Source organism: Caloenas nicobarica, chromosome 1 (assembly GCF_036013445.1).
Source record: "Caloenas nicobarica isolate bCalNic1 chromosome 1, bCalNic1.hap1, whole genome shotgun sequence".
Lineage (NCBI taxonomy): Eukaryota > Metazoa > Chordata > Aves > Columbiformes > Columbidae > Caloenas > Caloenas nicobarica.
The window spans coordinates 115,193,184-115,220,377 of NC_088245.1; the positions used below are offsets into that span (position 1 = coordinate 115,193,184).

Sequence of the window (27,194 nt, forward strand, 5' to 3'; positions counted from 1 at the left end):
AGAAAAAACAGATTGTGCATTCAGAATTACTGAAAGAAAAAAGTAGATGCAAATAAGTACATAATTAAAGAATGAAGTCTTGAAATCTAATATTTCAGGAAAATGGCCTGAGAACCTGAATAAAATTTATGCCATTTCTTAGGTAAAATTAGTTTAAAAACCAAATTATCCATAATCATAGTTGACTGTACATCACATTAAAAGTACACTAAAATGTTTTCTCAAATATTGTTGAATAAAAATATGAAACTATAATAGTAACATGCTTCCAAACTGTAAACACAGACTTTTAGTATCTCAAATTTGATTGCCATCTAAGTGATTTAAAACTGCAGGGAGCTTTTGGAAAATATCTCCCTAACAGTGTATATATTTATCAAATAGATTTTATCTTTCCTTCCTAAGTGCTTGGGAGAGTTAATAAATACGCCTATTCTACACTAAGGCAAAGTTAGAAGGCAAAATGAAATAGCTAATCATAGAGATCTCAGTAAAACAGGGGAAAAGAGAGGAGCACAGAACAGGTAACGTAACAGCTTTAAAAGACTGACGTTTCTAAATATAAAACTTATGCTGAAATGTGGAGATATATAAAAAACTAGGTTCAGCTAACTGCCCCGTTTACTGTTCTTGTTCGATGCTACGCCAAGTCATTTATGACAGACAGGTTTATTGACCACCTGGAACATCAACTAAGCCATAAACTGCAATGACTGGGATCATAGCCTCAGTATTAGGACCAGGTGATGTAATGCAGTCTATGTTACCAGGAAACAGTACCAAGGATTCTAGAAGACTTATGTTGCTACTGTGAAGCCAAGGCAGGAAAAAAGGGCAGTCTACAACACGAAACAATTTCACAGCATGGCTAGTATTTTGTTTTTTTTTTTTTTGTAAAAATATGATGAAAAAAATGTTTCCGAGATTCTCAGCCTCTCTCACTATTTTGGAATTTCTCCCTTCAGATTTTAGACTCAATGAGGAAAAACAAGTAATTAATTAGGACCACACATGGTTTTTACACAGGCATAAATGTTGCTCTAAATGGTCTAGCAATCACTCTGGCAAGTCAACTAAGAAAAATATTTGGTTCCAACACATTTTCAAAGCATACTTTCTTCATTATAGGGAAGAGTGGTAAAGCAGTAACACCTGCATCTAATCCACATTTAATCTATTGTTAAGTTTAGGGAAAAAAGAAGTACAAAGGTTTTCCATAAAAATGATTCTTACTATGATTCTGCTGTCTCTGACTTGTGAGACCACGTGCAAAAAAAAAAAAAAAAAAACCAAAACACACCACATTCATTCACTAGTCTTATGGACTCCCAACGAGGTAGATTGGGCTGCAAAATCCTCCGAACAAAATATTTACATCAAGAAGCTATTTAAGATATAAAAGAATAAGTAGTGGAAAGTACAATTTATAAAGATTGCCTTGCTGCTCTAATATTTTTGTCAAGTGATTGCTCTGTCAGTTTAACTATGTACATGAATCAGACTGTTTTGGAGAGTTCCTCACTGCTTCTGTGAAAAAAATAAATACAATATAATGACAACAGTTACAACTTATATATATGCCTGTGTAAAATGTACATATAGAAAATCTTATGATCTCCAGATCAATTCTTACATCTCCTTTTTATTCTAAATCCTTCCTTCTATATCACCCAGAAATATTGTTGAGGCATAGCAAGCTTCAAGTAGAGAAAGCAAAAACAGTTCCTTGCTGGGAACAGCAAGATCTGCAACATCTTTTACAAAATAAAGATGTGCAAGTACATCTTCAGGAAAATCACAGTATATGGCAAATTTATTGATGAAATTGAAAACAATTTACCCTTATTTCATTTTTCTAAGTCAGGTCTTTAATTTGAGATACATACCATTTCTTCAAGGTAAATGGTATGGCTTATGCTGATAGGTATGTTAACATGAAATGGATGCTCACACATACATTTGTGTATGATACTAGCAAGGAACATAATTTTACTTGGCAAATAATTTATGATATGAATAATTTACCTATTTGTTTTGAAATTAGAAAGCATATCTGAGAAGTAATCTATTAAAATAATTATTAGGGAAAATATTTAAATATCCTGTGTAAATACAGAAATCTACCTACCTCCTATACTTTATAAATGAATAACTTGTAATGATTAAAATACACTAATTCTGTGGTCATCCAGGCTTTACCACAACACTAGATAAATTGAATAAATCAATTGCTATCATATACCAGACATAAATAAATTTTGGTATAATTACAACCCTTAAGGCAATTCACTCCTTTAGTATCCTGTCTCAGATCAGATGTGACTAGCAATATAATCTAAAATTTACTTCAAAAAATAAAACTAAATAGTTTAATTCTTTCCAGATAGTTTCTAGATTTTATTGCCACATTTGGAATTATCAGGAACAACACAGGAAAATACAGAAAACAGTAATTTGAAACAGAAAAATTACCTTAGGGAAAACAAAACAAAACAAAAAACCCCACAAAAACAAACACCCCCCCCCCCGCAACAGTTGAAAGAACAGGCAATTCTGAAGAGAAAGATAAGCACATCTAGAACCAAATAACTGTGAAGTCTATTTCCCATTTTGTTTTCTGTTAATTCCGTGAAAAGTAAAAGCAGTTACAAATGCTTAACTGATTTATTTTTGGAATTTCTTACCTCTTCATTTTCTCCTTTGAACTAGTAATATTTTGTTTTAAGAATAAATTTCTTAGCAATTACATGTTTTTCCTTTCTGATACTTCAGGTTTTAGGGAAACTGACTTGTTGCAGGATAAATTGATAAAATATATGTTGATAATAGTTTAAATATATTTAAAATACTACTTTTCAAGTGTATGCATTTGCACTTATTACAAAAACATACCATTTCTCATTGAAATAGCTTTTAAGAAGCCTTTCAATTTAAATTTAATTACAAATCTTAACAAATGATGCTTTTCTACCTAGTGTTTAATAAACATTTCTGTGGGTTTTTTAATTTGGATTTACTCTGTTCAAAGCCTTTCCTAGTAATATATCAAGACTGCATTACTATATGGGCTCGTTCATCCTGTTTATAGCATACTCATAGCACCTATTATGAGATCAAGTTGTAGCCGTTTTGTTTCTTTTACACATAAGCATCACTTCACACATGACATTTGTGCTTTGATGGGAAGATGTTTATAAAAGAAATCATATTTCAAAAGTCCAAGAAAATAATTTCAGGTGTGAGGAAAAAAAAAAATTGTAAAAAAATGAACAATACACACTGCAGAGGAACTTTACTGGATGTGTGTCTGATTGTTACTTTTTAATTTTAAGTAAAACTAATTTCATTGACATTCCTTGTTTCCACAAGGAATCACATTCAACGCATCAGCTGACGAGCTGCACTCATCAAAACATGGAATTTTATGCACACTTTAGATTTCAGGGACCATAAAAGATCACACCTTGTAAAGAAATTCAAAGCAGAACTCAAGAAATTACATACCTCGTGGTTGTTCAAGCCGAAGACGGAAAACAGATTCCTTACTGGTGGACTGGGATAGGAGAGATGCATTGAGATAACAACTGGACTGCTCCTGATCTATAAATAATTTAAAAAATAGTAATTCAGGGAAATTCATTTACAAGTCAAAATTAATTGAACTATTTATCTAATAAAAGAGCTTCACAGAGAGAGGCTTTAAAAAACTTTCTCAAATGTGAGCGCATGGGCTTTTTTTTTTTTCACTTTGCTTAAAAGTTCTCTCAGTATTTTCTTCATTGTAATGAAGATAAGTACAGATATAATATGAAGATGTTCTTAAATAAAATTAAAATAAAATAGCACACCATCAGGAAAACCCAAAGTTTAAAATGTTTTCGGTAAATAGCATCTAACGCTTAAAAAAGAAACTATTTTCTAGATTAAAAAAAAAAAATCAAATGGCCAAGAAAGCCCATGGTGATATGAAACATGTAAGAGACAGCTTGAGAGAAACAAGTTTAGGACCAGTAGTACTACAACAGTAGCGGACAAGAATTGCTCTCTTGATGACAAGTTCCTGGATCAACTAACAAATTACTTCATAGGGACAGAGGATTTGGACATTATTTTGATTGTTTTCACTGATTACTGTCAATGTTGTGGATAAATGAAAAATGAGATAGGAAAAGCTGGTTTGAAGTCCAATTTTATAAAAGGATTTTGGAGCTCTTCACACAGCCAAAGACGTCTTGCTAAAGAAAGTTGCAGGTTTTGGAAACCAAGTTAGAGCTTTAAAATGAAATTTACCATCTGTAGGGAAATACTTTAAGAATTGAAGCGCCCTTTCCAAATGTTAAAAGATGAGTGCATAAGAAAAGCTTACACAACCTATTTAATATATCAAAAAAGCAACTATATTGCCATCTTTCTTGACCTGAGATACTGCAATGGCAGAAATGAGGCTATTGTGAAAGCTTTCCCTATAATGCTAGTTATTCTGAAGGAATTCTATTTTTTTCTCCGTGATGCAAACAAGATGAGTACTGTAAATTTCCCCTACTAGAATAGTTTCCCAAAGTTTAAAATATCTGTTATTTTTTTTTTCTTTATATCCATCTAAATATTCAGCTAAAAATAATTTTCACAGAACTAGCTGACTAATTTCTGGAAAACTTTTTTTTCCCCCTGAAAAATAGTTTTACTGCATAAAATTAAAAGCACTAGATCATGCTTCATAATGTTTCAAAAACGCATTTATAAGTCCATAAGTGCATTTATATTTTGTATGTGATTTTTTAAATTGGTAGCTAACATCACGGTTTGAAAAAAATGCCAAAATCAGCATAAAGTTATATTAGCACTCTAGTTTTAAACTGATTAACCACATTCAAAACTGATTTGAAAAGAATAGATTTATTTACATTTATATTACTTCAGTCTAACCCTGACTTAAATATATGCAGTAATACTTATGTCCAATGTCCTTTGCCTGAAAGAAAAATAACTCTTAGTATCAGTCTTACCTTTGAATATTCAGTTCAATTGCACAATAAAGTCAGAAAAAGCAGTCTGAAAACATTTTGCCATGGAAGTTTAAAAAGTGGCAACCTTACTTTGGAAATCTATGCATGGAAAAATACATGGCCAAGCTACTGTGCATGCAAACTTATCTTGGAAATAAGGTAAGATTTAATAATCAACAACATAAGAAAGCTATTTTAATATGATTGTGCACATACCTTTATCAAAAGCAACTTATACCTTGGCACAGATATTAGTTTAGATACTGCAGATAACACTGGATTCCAGAGAGGAACCAATTTACCTCCCTTATCCAATTCCTAATTACCACTGTAGCCTTAATCTTTTATTTGACCACGTCCCTTCAAACTTCGAAGTCAATATCCTCTAAAAAACAGTTGCACATTTTTTCCTGAAACTTCAAAATACATTTGGACCATTAAAAACACGAAATTAAATTATATCAACCAAAAGAAAGCATTATAGGTATTAATAAGACAGTAATACTTAGGGACAATTCTTATACAGGTGAACTCTGTGGGGTCTGATTGATACTGGAGATTTCAGTACTATCAATTATTTAAATCAGTTTAGTTACTTCCATAAATTCTTAGTAGAAATATTATATAGTGGTATTTACAGAAGAGCAGTAACATTCAACTTGAAGCAGCTGAACAAATGGACAAATGGTCACTAAACCACCTGTAATGAGAGTTTGTGTACTCTGTAGCTCTGATCATTGGCTCGTATTGGGGAAACTTACCTGTTGTCAAATAAATATTACTCCTATGAATTCTCTTAATGTAGCTGGGAATGCTTATGTGAACAAGAGCTGCAGATTTACACCACAGATATGTATCTCAATCCTAGGAAGAAAACTTATTGCTATTAAATTCAGTAAGAAAACAGCAGGTTTTAGGAGGTCCAAGATTTCATCTTTTCATCACAAATCATTAGATAGTGGGTGGTTTTACTTGCTCTAGAAAAATCCAAAGTAAAGGACTGTTTGTGATACAATATCAGTCAAAATTCACAGAAAGAAACATTTCTGAGGAGTAATGCTTTTGAGTTTGACAAAGCTTCAGAAATAGTCCAGATATAACAATTCCAAATTAACCTCTATTTTAGTTCTTCAACTACATAATTCTAAACATAATTTCACATCTATCTAGGGCGGAAACTGCCTATGGAATGTTACTTAAAAACAAGATACAGATAACTTCTGTAATCTTCTTCAAAGCATTAAGTAAATCTATAAATGTTGATGTTTATTGCTTGTACACTTTAGTTGAGATGCCCTGTTTTCATTGTTGCCACTTCTAATTCTCTTAGCAAGTGGCACCTGGTCTGAAACACAATTTGTAAAGATCAAGATCAATCAAACCTTTAATTCTGCCTTCTAACTTGCTACTTTCTGTCAGTTTCCCCATTCTGCCCTCTCTCTGGCCTCCAATAACACCGGCAATGAGCATGAGGAGTGCAGTGCAAGATTAAATAAAAGAAAGCTTTCTAGTAACTTGTTTAATGCTAAAATATCAGTTAGGAGATTTCAAAATGGTAGTGGCTTTATTTTTAAATTACTCAACCTACAGTTTTAAGTGCTGTTCTCAGAGATGGGATTCAAAAACAACTGTGACTTTGAGTTACCTGATGATAGGGTTATTTTTACTTTTTGCATTCAGACTTTTCAGGAAAAAACAGGTTTTAAGAATGATTAGGTGCTCTCTTTAAGGAATAAACTAAGACTACTTTATATTTCAGACTAAAATTATTGTGTTTAACTCATACAGAAGGTTGTTACTGTTATGTCTGAAGTATTATTACTGACATTCCTAATTAGCTTGTACTTTCCCAAGTGTGTTCTTGCACTGCTATGAGAGATCCTAGAACAAAAATAGGCTCTTCATGTCAAAACACATTAAAATAAAGTGCAGATCATCACACCATGGGTTAGAGATCCAGTCTTCTCCCTAACCTATGGCTGTAAATGGTCTTGAAATAATGTTCAGTTTTGGACATCTCATTAACAGTCTGATATAAGCAAAATAAAGGGGGGGGGAAGGAAATTGGTGGAAGAGCAAGTTCGAGACTACCAAAGTTCAGTTCTTGGTAGGAAAGGAAGTGTACTAGAAGTAATGGATTCATACTAGGATAACTCTCTCCAGACTGATTGGCCTTGTGGGTTGGCAAATTCATTCTTAATGTTGAAAAATGTTGAAAAAAACAAGTGAATTCATTTTTAATGTACACTGGACTAACATATCTGTATTGCTATGGTAGCTACATTATTGGAGTTAGCATATTAAAATACTATTTGCTTCCTTTCCAGGTAAACTGTGTCTTAACAACACGTAAGTTCAACTAAATGTATAGGGCATTATGGAAATTATTTTCCAGGATATGTAAGGGTCAGTAATGCTAAGCTGAACTTGTACACCCATGATATTGCTTGTAAGACTAGATTTCTCTTCCTCTAGAAAGAAGGAAATAGGAATTACAGTAAGTATTTCTAGAGAGAGAAAATCATAGCATGCACAACCACTTTTTAAGACAGCTTGAATACAAAGCTCAACTATCTTACCGTGATTACAAACAAGCAAACATTATTTACAAGTTGCCAGAAGAAACTGAATTAGACAATTAACATTACATAGTAAGCTGATTGATTAAAAAATTCAAGACAGCTTTGAAAGGACAAGATGCTACTCCCTCACAATTTACCTGTTTTAAAGGACAAGTATCATTAACCTCCATAAAGATCACAGTATGAAATTTATTTTCTCAAAGAACAGTTTTCATAATTCCACAGATCACAGAAACATTAGATCATCGTCATGTCAGGTCTACTGATGTGTAAAGAAAAACGAAGACTGAAAACTTCTGATGCATAAAAACCAACATCGGTCTTTCACTGTCTAAGCCAGTTGCCTCTGCACTGTCTCTATTACTGAAAATCTCCCTGGGACAAGTCAATGTTCTATAGTTAGAAAAATGACTGTTTTCAACTAAAATACTTAAACAATGCAGGTTCAGCTAATGTCTCTCAGAATATCACAATTCACTAGGTTTTAGTACCAATACTTAAGCTTTATAAATAGTCTCAGATGAAATTGCATTGTGGATAAGTTCGGTTATTCTTTTCCATTATTTTGCAAATAGAACATCAGACTAGCTTTTTTACAAATAATACTTATTAATAGTAGTATTGGAGTACTAAATTGTGCTATCTGGCACTAGATTTATGACCAACAGGCCAAGCAGTTTCCTTCTCATAATTTCTCTTGTTCAAATCAGGATACCAGCCTGCAGTTTACACTAGAATAAAGCACAGTGCACTCCACAAGTTGCAATGCAAACCTTCATGTCACACATGTAATACACACCTACACTTCAAGAGATTGCACAATCACTTAACTCCTGGTCAAATAGGGTGGGCTGCACAGCTAGCAACTCACAATGCTTCTGTCAAGTGCTTGAGCTAAAATAAGACAAAGGGTAAATGGAATGAGAGGAAAAAATAGAAAGAAAATTGCATTACTAACAATATAATATTTTACCATATTTTAAGCTGCTCCAGGGATGATGAGTTGACAAACAAGAGCAATTTGATAAAGAGGTATTCCAACAATTTATCAAGATGCCTCTGGACTGAAGCTCTACCATTCATCTTGTCATCCACTTCCCCTAATTTACATTGCACTCTCTGCCATCATCCGTGTCATCAATGAAGGTCTTGAATAATATGGGTCCTACTACTGACCTCTGGGGTACTATGCTCATTACCAGCCAGCAGTTGACTGTCAAGGTGTTGATCACTATCATTTGAAACCAATAATTTAGTGGTTTGCAACCCACTCTGCAGTCTGCTTTACTCAGAGTGAGTTTATCTTTCACTGAGTAAATTTCAGTCATCAAGGAGAACCTGAGACTCCAGATTTGAGTTCTATAGGATTTGTGAAATCTCAGTATGGACAGTGATCAGCAATCTTTGATAATTCTGGATCTTACATTATTTTTAAATTATGTTTGAAAATACTGCGGAAACATAATTGCTTGGAAGCTCAATCAGAAAAAACTCTGACGTTTTGTCCTTATTAACTCCTTTAGCTATCTAGATTCTGACAAAATAATGTAAAATATTTTGGAAAATAACTGAGGAACAAAACCAAAACAAAACATTAGCTATTTGGCTTAGACAAACAGCTCCCAAAATACACACCAGGAGTCTCTTATTACCTAAATGCTATAATGCAGTCCACTGTCAACAACCAGCTGCCTGTATCCATGAGGATGTATGAACCTAAGAGGTCTGCTACGAACAGGTGTTACAGATTTGTGTTATTCCTTAGCCCTCACAGCACAGTCTACAGAGCTTTTCACGGCAGACATGAATAATACACAATATCTCTATTGCCAGGAAATTGAATGAAGCAAATGTAATCACATTCCACTCACACTTTTAATGCAACCCAAGGAGTGTAAGTTTCTCCCCACACTCTATAAAAAAACCAAACGTTTTTACCTGTCAGCACAACATCTACCAACACGTTTTCAGGAGTGGGATTTTTGAAGGATATCTTGACAGAAGAACCTTGGCCAATGCATGCACTTATGCTGGTTGGTTCCATTGGCTGAGGAGAAAGACCAGTCCCCGAAAGGTAAAATATCCACTCTTTCAGCTGTAGATAAAACATGTATCACTATTTATTATTTGACGAGTCAGATCTGTGCATTTTAAGGCATTTTTGCCTACTTCTTTCTTCTAGTGTTCTATGTCTCTTTTCTGTTGTTAAGTAGTTTAACACTTTTCTTCTTCCCTCAAGCTGTTATGTTACTCTAAGTATTGCTGTCTGGAAATCAATAGTTCCAGTTTTGGAGACGGTCACATCATGTCTTTGAATTTAACTTCTGCGCTGCTCAGAGCACAGAATGTTTAACATCCATGTAGCTACTGAGACCTTACAGTGTAGCGAAGGGAAACTTAGGTGGTTGCAAGAGGACAATTCAAAGCCCCTGTATCAGAACCTGAAAGCAGATAAAGTGCAAAGAAGTCCTCTTTAGAAAGCAAAGGAAGGAGGCAAATAATTCTTTGATGGGACAGCAGCCCAGCCAAAAGCTAAAATTGCTACTCCAAAGAAAGAATGTTATCTACTATACACAGAAGAACTGAAAAGATTGAAATGAACTAGTGGATATAGAGTATCACCGCAGAGCAGAAAAAAAGGAAAATATAGACAATTAAACTGATGTGCTAGTTTTGATGAATTTTTCAGCATGACCATAAAGAGTTGGTTGCCCCACATTTCCTCTTTTAAGGTTTTAAAGAGTAATGTTAATAATGCCACTCATTATGGAACCTTTAAAGGTGAACAAGCAGCAATGGTGTATGGTAAATGTAGAGATACTACCATTATTTTAAGCAAAATGTTTAATTTGTGCATTCATGTTGTTGTCTTTAATTTAAATAACAACCATACAGACTAAAATCTGAGGCTTATTACAAACTGCTCCAAGTGACCCTCTGATCTGTTTTATTTGTTATCACTCAAAAAGGTATGCATCACAAAGAGAAGAGAAAATAATAAATCAAACCATTATTGTCATATCTGAAATACTGCATTTACCTCTGCACAGCCTGGATTAAAAAAAAAAAAAAAGGGAAATCTGTAATAGGGTTCAAAAATCTAAGAACAATCAATCTAACTACTGTAAAAGGTGACTAATCCATTGAGACTTCTCAGTATAAACAGGGATAAATAAAATGGGACATCATTTGTCTTCAAAAACAGCTTTGGACAGGAAAATTGCATGTCTTAATTATCATTTTATAGAGAAATATTTGATCCCACAAGGAAAAAGACATTTTAATCTTACTGAAGGAAATTCATTGGCAAAATCCATCTGCAGCGAGAAGATTTTAATGGAATAAAAAAAAAAAATAACGAAGAAATGTTTCTGATGTTTCTGTACTGATGTAGAGGTTACTCAATACTGAAAGTCAGAATATAAAAATAGAGCTTACGTTTGTTTAGGTTTTAGACAGTGATTTATGTAGCTTGGTTTGTGGGGACTTTTGCATTCCTCAGACTAATAAGAATTAAAAACTACCTCCCTTTAAAATTACGTTTTATTTGGTTAGAGTTGACTTAAACATGACCTATAGTTTATGGTTATAGATTCAGGAGTGGGAATTTAGCACCGCTCACTATTCGGATTCTGATGGGAAGGTGAATGCTGCTGCTATACAGACTTAAAAGCAACGCAGGACTAACTCTTTGAGTGAAGTCCTTTTGCTGGTCACAATCAACAAGAAACTGTCCAAGAGTTGCCAAGTCAGCATGCCATAGTATTTGTGTTTCTGACTCATGTTCTTCCTTATCCCATCTGCCTCAGGAAGTGCAAACAAAAGGCTGAACACACTTTTCAGGCTTCTTTTGAAGAAATAAAATGCAGGCATGAGGATGCCAGAAAACCATGTTTTCAGAAAGCTGGATGTGTAAAGCTATTAGTGGCCTACACTGGCTTGTTATTGACAGTTGGTTCTTGCTCACAAGCACAGTTATAGTATTTTTTTTTTTTTGCAAAACTCTTTTTTACAAAATTCAAAAGATTCAGGCATAAAAAGAATACTAAGAAATTAAAAAGGCTATACCAATACCTTGAAACAGTTAAAGGGATCTGGACAAAGAAACTAGAAGAATGGGATACTGACTAAAGTTTACTGCAGATAAAAACTTGGAGATTTGTCATTATTTTAAAGGAGATGCACTAGAATAGAATATTCAAGTGGCGGGGCTCAATTCATTCCTGAAACATTTAAGTGAATTCTATTGTTTTATTGTTTCTATATTTGGTGAATAATTTCTTTTTTAAAATATAGGTAAGATTTCTGTGTACCTTTAGGAGCAAGACAAGATAAGGACATTCAGTCCTCTTGAACTGGCCTTGGATATATACTGTTCACATGAGAACTGCTGGCTCCTGTGTTTATCCTTAATAAATATTTAAGAAGTTAGATTCTGAAAACAAAGGCTGTGCTAACACCACCTACAAATAACCTGTCCAACATATATTATCAGGAAAAAAAATACCACATCACTTCCTTCACTATTTGTTTTCTTCATATAAAAGAATAATTGCTTCTGCGGTATTACTTAAAACACTAATGAAAACTCCTGGTAGCACTTCACTGGAGTAATTCACGCGTCAGCAATCTACTAGGATGTCTGAAAGTCCAACGAGAATACAGAAGTCAAATGCTTCATCCAACCACAGCTCATGTGAGAAAATATTATCATTTACATCATATTATCAGATTTTCTTTTTGTTTCCATTTGTAATTTTTAATCATCTAGTAATTCATGTTCATGACTCATGTTTGTTTGTTTACTTGTTTCTCATTTAAAATTAGGAAAATTCACAGAGTCAACAATTCTAAGATGCTCAAAGTAAAACCATTTTCAAACAAACAGAAAATTCATTTTTTCAAGTGCGTGATTTTCCAAAATTCAGATCAGATAAAAAAATGAAACAATTTAATTTTGTTTGAGGTTGGGAAAAACATCAAGAAATTTAATTTTAGAGGTGACAATGCTAAGAAGTGTCAGTCTAGTGGTGTTAAAAACAGCAGAACTAATTACCAAGAAAGCTAAAACTATACATTACTTATTCTAGCTCCTAGACCATTATGCCACATTTTAATACTGTAAATAAAATAATTTCTGTGCAACACTAAGGTTAAAACAAATTATAACTTTGGAACATCTTTGCATTTGCTCTTTCATTATGCATCCATCCATTAAATTTCAACTTGACCTTCAGACTGAAACTCTAATTTACAAGTCCATTAAAAATATTATCTAATCTAAATTCCAAGTGCTGTGGGCAGAAAACATAGTATCATACCTGTGAACATCTGAAGGTTATTGATGCCTTGTGATTGCCTCTTCCAAGAGCAGATGGACAGAATTGCACAGGTACTTCAGTGGTGGAATGAGGAGTAACAATCAGCTGTACAAATACAAGAAAGTTGCAAAGGAAAGGGGGGGGGGGGGAAAATCAGATTTTTTTAGTTTGTTTCTGGTTTGTGCTTTGCATTGACAATATTGATGTTTGCGTGGTTAATGGCTTCCACCAGATGCATTCTCTTCTCTCAGCAAGTATAGGCTGCTAAAGCAGCAAGTATATTGCGGTAAACAAACCCAGTGACAGTAACTGCATTTTCATTCCCCAGAAACTACAGAGCTGGTGTTACAGATTGCTCCAAGGACATGGACAGCGGGTCTCACAAATACCATTCAAACACGACTTTGGTGTCTGATCATATTGATGACATTAAAAGGTTATCACATTGACCTCCAAAGACGTGAACTGATTCATAAGGGAAATACATGGTAGGTTTTAATAAACAAGTGCTTTGCTGCTCTTCTGCTTACCTTTATCTAAACTAACATTGTAAATGGTGTTGCTAGTTTTCTCTTCTTCTGAAGTATACTCCTGGAGTCTCAATTGCATGGGAAAAAGCAAAGTAGCTGACCACAATGGGGTCATAAATGTTTTTAAGAACTAGATAAGCAGTGAAAGAATAGAACTATGAATAATAAAAATGCCAGTGCTTTGAGGGAATGAAGAGCTAGAATCATTGAATACACAATTACCATATCTATTTTTTTAATTTGAAATAGTACTAGGCTTTTAATATCATACATATGTTTAAATAAAGTTTGCGTGTAAGAATATATAAAAAGACGATTGGAATTATGGACACTCAAGCTATATTTTGTAAAGTGAATATAATTTACAACTAATAAAGGCCAAAACAACACCCTACAACAGCTGGCACAGACAAGCCTTTTTATAAAGTAAATGTCAGCCCTGGAAGAACGAGTTGCTAACAGGCAGTGAACAGGAGTTATTAAAACATTCATCTTTGTTTACTACATTTAATGGCTGCAAGATGCCTGACTGCACCAACGAGCCCTGCAGCCTTCTCCCACCCCAGGGGTTTGCCTCTGTTCTGATACAGCCCTTGCTTTGAGGCTGAGGAAGGCTTGAGCTAATGGCACAGCAGGGCAGGGACTTTCACCAGTGGCCCTGTCCCACCACATCCAGAGACATCCAGTAGAGCCATGATGGGGACAGGGACCCATTGTGGGACCAGGACCACTAGCCATGGTCACAGCTCTGAGGCCAAACTTGGAGCCCCAGAGAGTGGAGCAGAGACAGAGGTATTCATTTCCAGCCCCTGATGAGGCTTATGTTGCTTTTCCTCACTGCTGCATGGCTTTCCCTGCCATCTCAGAGCCAGACCCAGGCAGGGGTTACAGGCATCCTGGTCCTGCCAGTCACCTTTAGGTCGAGAGAGGTTCTCCTTCCCCTCTACTCTGCCCTGGTGAGACCGCATCTGGAATATTGTGTCCAATTCTGGGCCCCTCAGTTCAAGAAGGACAGAGAACTGCTGGAGAGAGTCCAGCGTAGGGCAACGAAGATGATTAAGGGAGTGGATTATCTCCCTCATGAGGAAAGGCTGAGGGAGCTGGGGCTCTTTAGCTTGGAGAAGAGGAGACTGAGGGGTGACCTCATCAATGTTTATAAATATATAAAGGGTGGGTGTCACGAGGATGGAGCCAGGCTCTTCTCGGTGACAACCAACAGTAAGACAAGGGGTAATGGGTTCAAGCTGGAACACAAGAGGTTCCACTTAAATTTGAGAAGAAACTTCTTCTCAGTGAGGGTGACAGAACATGGGAACAGGCTGCCCAGGGAGGTTGTGGAGTCTGCTTCTCTGGAGACATTCAAAACTTGCTTAGACGCCTTCCTGTGTAACCTCATCTAGGTGTTCCTGCTCTGGCAGGGGGATTGGACTAGATGATCTTTTGAGGTCCCTTCCAGTCCCTAACATTCTGTGATTCTGTGATCTTCTGGGTGTGTCTATAGGGTACCAGCACGATTATGTACTGGGATGCTGGTGTACCTTGAACAACAGATATTCCTACTGATGGTGGTGGGAGCTAGATTGAGCAGAAGAGAGTACAGGGCCCAGATGTGGTCAGTTAACACACAGAACTTGAAATGTTATTTTTCTCTTTTGGGAGTCAAGTTTTAAAATAATTTGTCAGAATATTGCCATAACAGTATATTGGTCTGACGACGTTAACTGTCTTGTCTATTGGGGGAGGAACTGTATTTTTTTCAAATTTAACAAATTTAATTTTACAGCTTCCACTGCATGACAACAGCAGTTCTGGAAGGGTGAGTAGGTGGGTCTCACACACAGGGCACGCATCTCACCACTCCGGGCCTGCTCCCACACGGCTGTTCCAACACCTACGCCTCCCATTCCAGGAGAGCAGCGTTGTTGCGTCTCCCACACTTCACAATCTCCTACGTCCCATAGGTGGGTGATAACTTTAAAGCACATTTGCCGCCAGCAGTCATCTACCACCATCCCATACTTGTCACCTTTTCAAGGCTTCTGTATTACCCAGAATAACAGATGTGAGGGAAAGTCACCTCCCACAAGCCACCTCCATCCCCATCTGCCCCACTGCCCAGAGGTCATTTAGCTGTTCATCATCTGAAATGAGCCTGAACAGCTCATTTCTCAGTGAGTTCCTGGACATGCTCAGTATCCAGAGACCTTTTTTCAAGATGTACAATTTTCACTTTCATTTGCAGTATAGTTCCTGCCTACTTTGTCCAAACCAGACAGCCCCATTTATCAAACGCAGACTTATAAATGGAGAAAGAACCTTAATGATTACCCCCTCACAAATACTTTTGAAGGAAATGAAAAAGCAAGGCAAGGTCAGTTTGGGAGAGCATAAGAATACATGATTATATTAAAACTACAATTTTAAAATTCATAGTAATTTCACTAAGAGATCCACATTATTTGGAATAATAATTCTCCCATAAAGATGAAAACAGACTGAAATTCCGTTTCTATAAATATTACTTGACATATTACCATTACACAGAAAATGCACTGCCACAATGAATCTAAATAACCAACACAGAGTTATGATAATGCAGAAGATTGCCTGCTCTGAAAGCAGAAAATATTTTTATTTCTTATAGATCTGTTTTAAAAAATTACTTTTTTATTGCACAGTATGATGTTCTGCTGTATCCAGAAAGTAAATACCCAACTCTTTTGAAATAAAGCACGCACTTTCTACTGAAAACCAAAGAATAAATTGGTTTTTACACTAGAATAGAGAAATAATGCTAACAACATGTTTAAAGAAGGGCCATACTTTGCCACAATCATCCAATAAAATATGCTGAAGTTAACCCATCTCCTGCCTTTCATTTTGTTTGCACAAACAAGTGTCTCCTAAGATACTCATATGAAAGGGATCTGGTATCATGGCTCTTTGTAAGATCTCAGATATAACTGTGCAAATACAGAAACTGAGTCCGAAGAAGACTGAGCAACTACACATGCATTATTCCTGTTATAAATGGAGCAAAGGAGAGAAAATGTTCGTTAATTCTAAAAGTTTATTGTCAACTTGATACAAAACAGTACTCACAATCATTAACAAAGTACTAAAGCTTGCACACAGAAACTTTGAAACTGCACTCCTTTCTGCCAGCTCTTCTTTATTAAGCTATTTTTCCTCAATAAAAATTGTGTTTCATAGGCAATCAGGATAGAAAACAGCTTCATGAAAAAGGTCTAGGCTAGTTATAAGCCAGGAGAATAGTAAGCTGAAGATTTAGAGTGAAAACCTGTTTATTTTTGGTAATATAGATGATCCTGTTTGTAGGAGTTTTTTATACATTTAAGTTACATCATAAATATAGTATGTATAAATACACACACATGTGAAATCTGTGCATGTGTTTATATAGAGAGAAAGAAGTTGGAGAACAGCAATACTGATGATTGAGAATTTTCATCTGTTAAATACTGGGCATGAGTCCTCTATGAGAAATAAAGATAGCTGTGGCTAGGAAATACAGGAAACATCCTAATAGCTGTTTGCCCAGGAACTCATAATGCCCAATACGTTAATGAAAAACAAGCTAGGAACTTTGAAGCAAACTTATGGGAGCTCATTTCCATTTGAACTTTTAGAGAATTTGGCAGCAATTATAAAAATGTTTATTTAACCTATATACCTATACAGAGTAAGGAAGAAAAGAAGGAAAACAAAAACTAGGTGTAGCTCATTAAAAAAAAAAAAGGTCCATAATCACATAAAGGAAATCCTTGAAAACTTTTATCAAATTCTTTAAAGAAAACCAAGATGTTATATTCCATTTAAAGCTTGTTTAGGCTACAATTGCAAAGCTGCTAACAAGATATGTATACTCATTTTTGTCAGTTTACAAAGAATTTAATGGAGCTGCTTCTAATTTGCATGAAACTGACAAGATTTAAAACCTCCGAATTTCACTTAGACTTCATTAAGCACCCAGAAGTTCAGGAATACTTAGGTGTAATTCAACTGGACGTCAGGAAAGCCTATTATTAATGACGTCAGTACTTGAATCAGATCTACAGAAAATAATCATTTGTGGTATTTCAGTAATGCCTTCTTTTGCAAACTGAAACTGGAAAGGCAGGCATACACATGGAAGTATGATAAATAGGATATGAAATTTTTAAAAATTCTAAAATATTAATCAAAATTTTAGTTAACATATTAGGCAATTTGTCTCTAGGAAAAATAAAATTCTACCTGGTATCTCTGTTGAATCTGGTCTATCTAACATAACCCAGTGACTGATTAAATCCATTTGAGATATTTTCTGACTGACAGCCCAATATTTTTAACAGTTCTACATCTTAGATGACAAAACCAAATATGGATAACTGTATGAAATACTAAAATTACCTATTTAGAATATGCGGAATTCTAAAATGAGTCTACTAATTCTTTTCAAACATTACCTATCTTAACTGGACAATACTGTCTTCAATCTATGCTTCTAATATTTTGCTCTTTATTTTTGCATTTCATCTGAGGATCCTCTAAATTAGTGTAGCCTCAGAAATTTTGTGCTGACAAAGCATTATTTGCTTTAAAGAGAGCAGAAACTTAAATAATTAAGATGGGAAACTTCTTCCATAAATCACCAAAACTTTGAAACAGGCACTAATATAAACTAATACTTGAAACACAGGTTACAGTTTATAAGAACAAGTAGTAATTTTCTGGAAGTTGAACACAGTGCTGTATGGAGGAACTAAATGTAGGATGCAACATATTCAGGAGAAGCAGCAGATATTTAAAACCTCTCCCCTGCCTTGTCATCAAAAACTGAAAGATTATCTCTTCAAACACGGGTCTGCAATGGAAGAAACAAGTTCCAAAAGAGACAGATATATGAAATAAATATTACATAGTTGCTTCTAGCAAATTCACCAAAGCTATTCTTTAACTGGAAGAACTGCTGTAATTCACAAAGAACATTTCATAATTCAATGCATAAATTATATTTAAAACCAAGTATTCTATTAAGAAAAGAAATAAAGAAAGAAAATTACTGTAGTCAGTTTTCCTAAGCAACGTAGTGTTGTTATTTGTGATATGTGAATCTCTGGTAATAAATTAGGCAAGCCGAAAGGAGGATTTTTGGTTTTTTGTTTTTAATTTCCTGGACAAGGTAACATGCAATCTGCAAGAGGCAAAAGTCACTATAGTTAAATTTAATCTGCTTCTGTGTCAATGACCTAAACATAACATGTACAGTATTCTGAGATTATTAATGTAATTTGTGTCCATTATCTTAGCTCCTATTAAAATACCAATTAATGAAATGATTAGTAATAGAACTTGTTCAGTTTAACATAATGTGTGAAGAATATATTAATATGCATGATACAAAAGACAGACTAGAATAAATACTTCATGTTTTATACTTTTAATTTAATGTAATACTATGTATGGAAAATATAGGGCAGATCTGTAAATAAATATAATCCCCTTTAGCTGTTATCTTTAAAGGCCCTTTTAAGAACACTTGGTCTTGTTGTACCACTATATTTGAGACTGAAAGCTGTTTAGTTTCTGAAAGCCAAAAATGTACACTTTATGACTTCATGGCATTCCTCTATTTTGACCATACAATCGATTTTCTACCTTCTCAGCTTTATTTTAAGATCTTATTACAATATTGCTCTCACCTCCCTCTGACCCTTACAGCATTGTACGCAAATAAACCACATCTGGTATATGTTTTCCCTGTGTTATCTTCCTCATGTCTAGAGAAGTTGCAATTGCATTTCTTTCCTGTCTGCAACAGGTTTCTTCATTTTTTCACATTAAAGGTTTTATATTCATATCCTAAAAAGAGGTCTCCCTAACCCCTTGCAACAGAGTTTCCAGGCATCTGTCCTTTTTCTCATCTTCCCATCATACAAAGGATACATATGTAATAGCATTAATTGTTAACATCCAAAGAGTTCTTTATAGGACCTGCACTATTAACCAGTAATCACTGCTCAATAATTTATATTCTCCAGGGTCCTGACCATCTAGAACTCTAGCTAATCTCAATGAAAACATGAAAGCTGAGCCCATCTAAACAACTCTCAGACCTTGAAAGTAAAAAAAAAAAATATTAAGCAGCGAGATGGAAGGGCTTCTGTCATGGAGGAGGAAAAAATGGCATACATAATAGTAACAGGATGAAGATTTTCTCAGTAGAAATCAGTCTCGGGGTAAATGCAAGTTTGGAGAATAAAATCATTCCACGTACTTGCTTGATGCTTGCTCATGGCTAGATTGACCAAATTCTTATTCATAGGCCCTGCAGTTTGGTTATATTTTTACACTAACATTTTATATACTTACCTAAATATTTACCAAGTTATCCTATGGATTTTTAGAATCTTGTGAAGCTTCTAATACAGCTGTTTTGTTTACATTTTCTCCTCCTAATATCTTTCAAATATTATTTGCAACCAACACTGCAGTCCTTCTTAAAACTATTCCACAAAGCATTCAGGAAAAAAATCTATACTTCAGCTTATATTGTTTTTCAAGTTTAATTGGTTTTGTCCTTAAGATATAAAATCTCTAGAATGCACACTTATAATGTCTTTAACCCTGGAGACTATGTTTTGTATTCTGAATCCAAAATATGATGCACAATTTAATATGTTTTGAAGAGAAGGCTTTCTTGTACTACTTTTGTGAAAGCACACAAATCTTACTTACAGGGTATTTTGGATCAGTCTCAGTTGAAAAATTGCTAGGATTGCTGTTTTCAACTTCTAGCTCCAGGGTTTCATGTGTAGGATTAAACAGAGGTATGTATAGATGAGTCCATCTGGAAAAAAATATACATATGCAATGACTACTAATTACTATTTTCTTTAATTGCATTTTATCAATCATCACATTTTCTTTCTTGAAAAATGAGCACTTTCTAAAAGAACAATTCTGTTCTATTGCATTAGTATTTCTCCCTTAGTATGCACACATATTTAATATTAATAACAGTGAAAACTGGTAGTAGTAACCATTCTAATACTTGGGTCATTCATAAGGGCAGATTTTGTCTCACTGTAGTTCAGTTGTCAGGAAGTTTAAGGGAGTGTCTAACTCCCTCTATGCTCAACAAGCAGAAAAATATTTTCAGGGTATATTGGTCCTAATGTAGATCACTAAAATGTGGAATCATTCGTTGCAGACAGGAGGAGTCTAGGCTTAATTCCTTAAACTTAATCCCTAACTTTTAGGTAGGAAGATGTGGAAATGAATCCTAGTGTCTCCAATACCACAACTTCACATTTATCATTAGGCTCTCATATGCAGATTTGTGTCTCACCTGTCTTTCCTTACTTTCTGTAGGTTTAACTTTGGAATAAAACATTTTAGTCAAATAGATAATTCAGAGTGCCTAGGCTAACAGAAAATTTTGGTTCCAAAAAGTAAAATAATTGTAAGTATGTCTTATTATTCTGTGGTCTATCCGTGGCCTCGGGAAAAGCACTGGACGGAAATTAAAAGTAATCAGATAAATTATAGTTGTAACTCCTTTTTGTCTAACAAGTGGTTTACAGAAGAAGCTTGTAATTAAGTGGTGCTGCCAATAGCTTTTAATTTACTGCCATGAGGCAATAATTCTTCTTGATCATCTTGTAACCTTGAGATCTCAAAACAAACTTAGTGTTCCACACCAGCCATTTAAATGGAGGTTCTGCCTGCTTCCCTCCTCTGTCTTCCTCTGCATGAACTCAAAATCTGCTTCATTTTGTACAATTGTTGCATTGTTCATTATAACATAATGGTAAATCATCATGTTTCACATGTTGATTATATGTTTGAATAAGTATTGTGGCTGTCCCAGAACAAAGACTGGCATATGCTGATTGCCTAAATGTTACGCTTTAAATCAGCTGGTGATCTCTTCTACAGACTGTCCTTCTTTATTTTCTAATTAAAGAATAAACAAACACAAGATACTTTCAATAGGGAGCACAATTTTCAAATTAATTAATAAGACTCCCAAAAATTCCTCTATTCTGATCAAAATAATACATTATTTGCCTTTAACAAAGATAAATGACCATAAATCACATTCTCGTTATAACACCAAGGGACACAGAAAAGAGATTCAAGGTGAATCAGTGAACACAGTAAATAAGAAACTTTGAAAAATGAGATACATATATTGGTTTTGCTGCAATTTATCTACCTAATGGATATTCCCTCTAGTCAAAGCTATGGCAGGTCAACTGCCAGATTGCTCCTCTGGAAAAAAGTAGTCAGTTAATCACAGGTAAATCAGTAAGGAAAAAAAGTAAATAAAAAGCAACATTCAGAAGAGAAGGTATTTCAGTTCAAGTTTTAGGAGTGTAACTTCAGGCCCTAAAACCTGTGTGCAGGTGGGTCTCTTCCAATATGTGCAGTGATATAAATCCATAGCGGCTGAGTGGTAGATTTGTTTTTGGCTAACACTCTCAGAGAATTACATCACTGATGTCTCAACAGCAGAGAGTAGAGAAATACCAGGAAACTTTCACACAAGAATTTGAGATTCTCTTGATAATTCCCATTTTTCATGTTTACCATCTCTTTCATACATAATACTTTGTCAAAGGGAAAACTATGTTGGAATATCTGAAATTTCAGTGAGCAACTATTTGACTGATAGACGTTCTTCAAGGGATCAAAATCCACTAAGAACATCTGCCACTCCACATAGATTGACTATTGTGGTTATGCTACAAAAAGTTGTTGCATATGACAGCAAATTCAAGACCACTGTGAACATCATTTGATGGACTCATCTTCAATGACTCCACTATGGAGCCCATAACAGGACGGGTAAATGAAGGTGGAGACTATCAAGGAGAAGGCTTCTTTCCTTGGAGGCATATGCTAAAGGATGTATTAAATCTACTTTGATGAGAAAAAAAAAAAGTTATAAACTCAGAACGTTAGGGTATCTGAAGAAGGATTAAAAGATAAACTGTTAATACGTGTTCTTTTATCTTTCAAGAATTTGTTAGAAATTGATTCTAAGTGTCTCAATAGTTCTTGGCTCCCAATCCAGTTCCAAATGATGTTTCATGGACATCAATTCTGAATTTTTCAGATTGATGGCAACAAGAATGTGGCAAGCACATAAGGAAAAACATTCTTAGAAGGATATCACAAATGATAATACTTCTTCCACAATCAAAGAAAAGGTGGTAGCCTGGATCTGAGTCTTAAAGAACTGCAAAGCTTCACCAACCAGAAATGCTTCAAACATTTTATGACATTTACAGTCCACGTTTCTGGGAAAAGAGCAAAGAAGTACACCCATTCAAAACAAAAGCAGTCGATACTTTTGTTAAACAGACGACACATAAATGTCTACCTACGTTGCCTTTACATATTCGGCATATATTAATGCAGCCAATTTACTGGGACTATCTCATCTTTTCAGCAGGTAGAGCAATTCTCAGTAATTTAACTGTAACATCAATGCCATCATTGATTACCATTGTCGAAAATTTTGCATTTCAAGAAGAGGACAATATGCTGATAACACTATCATAATATATTTCTGGAAAAAAAGGAGAATATTGAAAGAAATATCTGAACAAAAAGGATACTCTACGAATCCGAGAATATGGCAGATAATGCAAACAGAAAAGAAAGAAGTTTGTCAGTTTTGTTATACTGTTTTATAATATATATAAACATATATGAAAGACACTACTGTTAATTTCCTGTTTTATATTATTTTTGCTGCTGCTGTTGCTATAATAATAATTAAACTAACTAGTACTTCATCTGCCCAGGGCAGAAGTAGGTGAGTTCATTTAAATACATGTAAGAATTACAACCTGCATATACTCGTAAAGTGAAAAGAAATCCCTTTTGAAAAAATAAAACAGGGAATTCAATGAATTTGAGCTGATCTTTTTGACAGGGAAGTGTTGTAGTTAATGGGGCTAATCCTTTCCAATGTACATTTTGAAAATATTTTAAGTTATTTCTAAGTCCTAACAGTGTCAGCCTATGCAGTAGAGAAAAGTTATGGGTTTTACTCCAGTCAGCCCAGAATTTTAAAGCAAAAACCAGGAAATAGATAGCCCTACAGATTTTCTCAGAAAAACAGAGTAAAAAAGGCATTGCCAGTTAACTCTGGACTGTGCACCATATATGAACAGTAGAAGATATTCACTCACAAAAGTTTATTCAGGTAAAATTTCATGTGGTACTCTCTAACAATGTTTTTTTGGTCACTCTGTCACGTACATTAATTATGGAATTTGTCAAAGATAAGATACAGTGAAGTGGGATTTAGCATTCAGAAGGGGAGTGTGTCTTGAAAGTCTCATCCTAAAAGATTCGATTTCTGTCTTGGAGAACTGAACATTATGTTATCAAAACACAAGATGAAATTTTATTGAAGGAAGATAAGGACTGGGTTCATTTCTCTGTCTACTCTAAGTAGCCCATTTTCTTAACAATTGCAGTGTTCCAGCCCTGTATAACCATAGGATCTGCAGAACAGAAGTTGTATTTGCCATTTCTTGAGAGGTTAAAAGAAATTGATAACTGGTGTACAAGCATTTGTAAAGCAGGACTCTCAGATATCTTCCTAGTTTGGAAAGACAAAAGAAACAGAAAATAAAACAAACCTACACAACTCTTTGTTATGGATCTTTATGATTACATTCTGCAGTGTTTTCAGAGTGTTTTCTACACAAGGACTTCAGAGGAAGTCTACATATAGGCTAAAATTCCATTTCAAACTTTTTTTGGCAAGGAGAATTTCACCTATCTACATATATATCTATGAAAACTATCTGTGAACTATTATAGTGCACATACCGCACTATTCTGGCTTTTTGACGTAAACACTTCATATATTTTCCATGCCACTTCAAACAAGTGACCAAGTTCAGCAAGATGAACTACATACTTACCTTCCAAGCTCACATTTTATTTCAGGTAGACTAGTTGGCAATGGCGTCTCTACAATCAGCTTCAGTGCATACCAAAACTCTCCAATGACATCTGACAGGAATATAACACTAAAACCAGATACATAAGCTTAAGATGACACAGCTTTTGTGCAGACAATTAAAATGTACATATTAAAATTCAGGAAAAAACTAATGAGTTCAACACAATGAGTTCTTTAATTAGCTCCCAGTTTTCCTGTAACACTTCTTGCTGGTATCTTAATTCATCTACCAAAAACTGATAGTATTTACAATTATTGATGCAACAAAATCTCTTCTTCATCTTTCTTAACTTTTAAGCATAAAAATTGTTTGTTGGTTTTTATGTGTTTGTTTTTCCAAAAACAGGTCAAAAGTGTTTCAACTGCTGACTTAAAAAGTAAGCTTTAATTTTGTTTCAGTGTCAGTGTGCTCCTTCTAGTCATTTTGAACCCAAAGAACAATTAAATAGTAATAGTATTCACTGACTTTAAAAAGTAAAGCCTTTTCAAATCCAATGATGAAAACTGAGGAATAGATATAGACACATTTATCAGCATGACAAAGAGATATGCTTCAAAGGATTATTTAATATACTGGATTGATATACAATCAAATGTTGTCATGACTGAAAATTGCTTGCCGCTAGGTGAGATACATACAGCAGTATATTTCTGTGACAGACCTTCTAACACATTCCTTTCCTATTGCAGATTTCTTTTTCTATTTCTTGGGTTTTTTTGAGTAGCAGAGTCATACTAACATTAAACCAAAGCATTGTAGGCATGTAAAAACTTACATGAAATGCACTGTGCAAACCCATGACCCACTAAGGACCAGTTCTTGCTCTAAATGATAGATAACTATGTCTGTTCCAGGACTTTATGGTTCCAGACTATCCTCTGTGCCAACAGAGTCTTTAAAGTGAGTATAAAACAGTTTAGGAAAAAATCATCCATTTGAAAAGGTACATCTGCCACAAACACTTTTATAACACATCTTCCCAGCTGCTACCATAGCAAAGGAAACAGAGCATGACTTCAGAAAAAAATATAATAGTGCAGATGCCATGTGGAAGTACCTCTGTCCAGCTGTAACTGTAGTCCTTGGGAGCTATTGCAATTTAAAGCAGCTATTAGACAGCTTTCTAGTACAGTACAACATCATCGTATTGGATATGTACAGGTGTGCTTTATGTCATCTTTGTATATATACCTCTAAGTCTCAGCCTACCCATTGGCTGAGCCCAAAGTTTTGCCAGTTAAAGTAAACCTTTATTCTATTATTTGGAAATACTGCACTTGAAGAATACCAGAAATATTATCTGGTATGGAAAATTGAGGTCTAATTCTCATTCACAGCTTCAGAATGCATAATTTCTACAAATTAAAAAAAAAAATCTACTAGAGTGATAACAGTACTCATTTTTACAAAACAGTATTGCTTGAAATCTGTACTGTACAATGATACATGCCATTATTCTAGTCTTTGGAAAAAATCAGTAAAAGCAAATTGAACAAAACTTTGAAAGGCATGGATTCTGGCTTCGTAAATATTCGGTCTTTGAACACAGATCATGTGTCTCTGCACTCCTCATAAGACAACGACCTACTCTCCTCCCATCCCCAGATTTTTGCCAGTCAGTTGAAAATTTGAAAAACAGGGAGTATTTTTTCAGTCAGCCCCTCAATTAAATATGGTTTGCTAACCAAACTCCAGGAAAATAAGCTTTGCAATTCTGCACTCTTCAGTTACTTGTTGAACTGGTTTAGCTGAGACTAAGACCAAGAGGTCATCTGTTTTTGTATTGCTAATTATCATACCTGCATAGTTTCTTTGGGATTTCCAAGGTAATGAAAAAATTGACATTTAAAACGTCTCCATATTCATTTAGTAAATCATTGTTAATTAACGGAAGATTCTGAAGTTAAATGGATTTATGTGAAGACTGTTAAGCAGTTCTTCACCTGAATTTAGTTATGTTGTTATAGTTTTGTTCCTTCTCAGAAGAAGAAATTAAATCACATTGTACCCTTTATGGAATTTACAAATTTATAAAACTAACAATTCATCTGAAATTTCCAGAGGGGACTTCTAATATTAAGTATATTTCCAAAACATTTTTCACTGAATTCTAGTGAACTACAATAAGTAGAGATTATTCTACTGGCTGTCAGACATTTTTTTTTCCCTCAGAGGAAAGCTGCTATTTGGGATAAAATATATTCAAAGTTGGAAGTTTTTTTAAGTCTATTTATTACCATTTGTAGGTTTTCTTAGGGTAATACATACATTAAATGACCAAGGTTTCAATGAAGGTATTTCACTTATTAGTACAAGAGCCACAACCACAGTATTAAAACTTTGCAACTTACCTTCCATCTGAAGTGCCAACAACAGCTGGGGAAAACTTCAGTTGATACAAAAATGTTTCTTTGGGCCCAAGAGTCAAAGCTTTTTGTCCACAAAGTGATGGATTCTCCAGCAGCACACTCAGCTGGAGAATTTTATCTGCAGGATTAGTGATGGGAATATGAATTTCAACAGTACTCTAGAAAACAAACAAACAAACAAACAAACAAACTGTAAAAAAAATTGTGTAAGCCGCTTACATGACTTACACATAAGCGAACACAGGCTATACCTTTGTTTGATGTGTGAATGAACCCAAAAGAGAGAATTTGCAGAAAGAGACATTTCATCCAATCTTCAAAAAGTAAACTCTGTAATTCTATAAATAAGGAAAAGTTCAAGTCTTCCTGGCTAGTCTGCACTCTAATAA

At 34.6% G+C, this 27,194-nt stretch overlaps 1 protein-coding gene across 1 annotated transcript in view; it reads right to left on the reverse strand.

The window, feature by feature from the left end:
* The window catches only part of CFAP47 (cilia and flagella associated protein 47), a 311,215-nt gene that overhangs the window by 58,344 nt on the left and 225,677 nt on the right, over positions 1 to 27,194 (reverse strand). Inside the window, exons 52-57 of the mRNA XM_065651976.1 lie at positions 26,788 to 26,963; positions 24,395 to 24,502; positions 20,181 to 20,292; positions 12,910 to 13,014; positions 9,527 to 9,683; positions 3,505 to 3,600 (exon numbers count right to left, since the gene is read on the reverse strand). Of these exons, the coding sequence (XP_065508048.1) occupies positions 3,505 to 3,600; positions 9,527 to 9,683; positions 12,910 to 13,014; positions 20,181 to 20,292; positions 24,395 to 24,502; positions 26,788 to 26,963 (754 nt within the window). The remainder of the gene's footprint in view (positions 1 to 3,504; positions 3,601 to 9,526; positions 9,684 to 12,909; positions 13,015 to 20,180; positions 20,293 to 24,394; positions 24,503 to 26,787; positions 26,964 to 27,194) is intronic.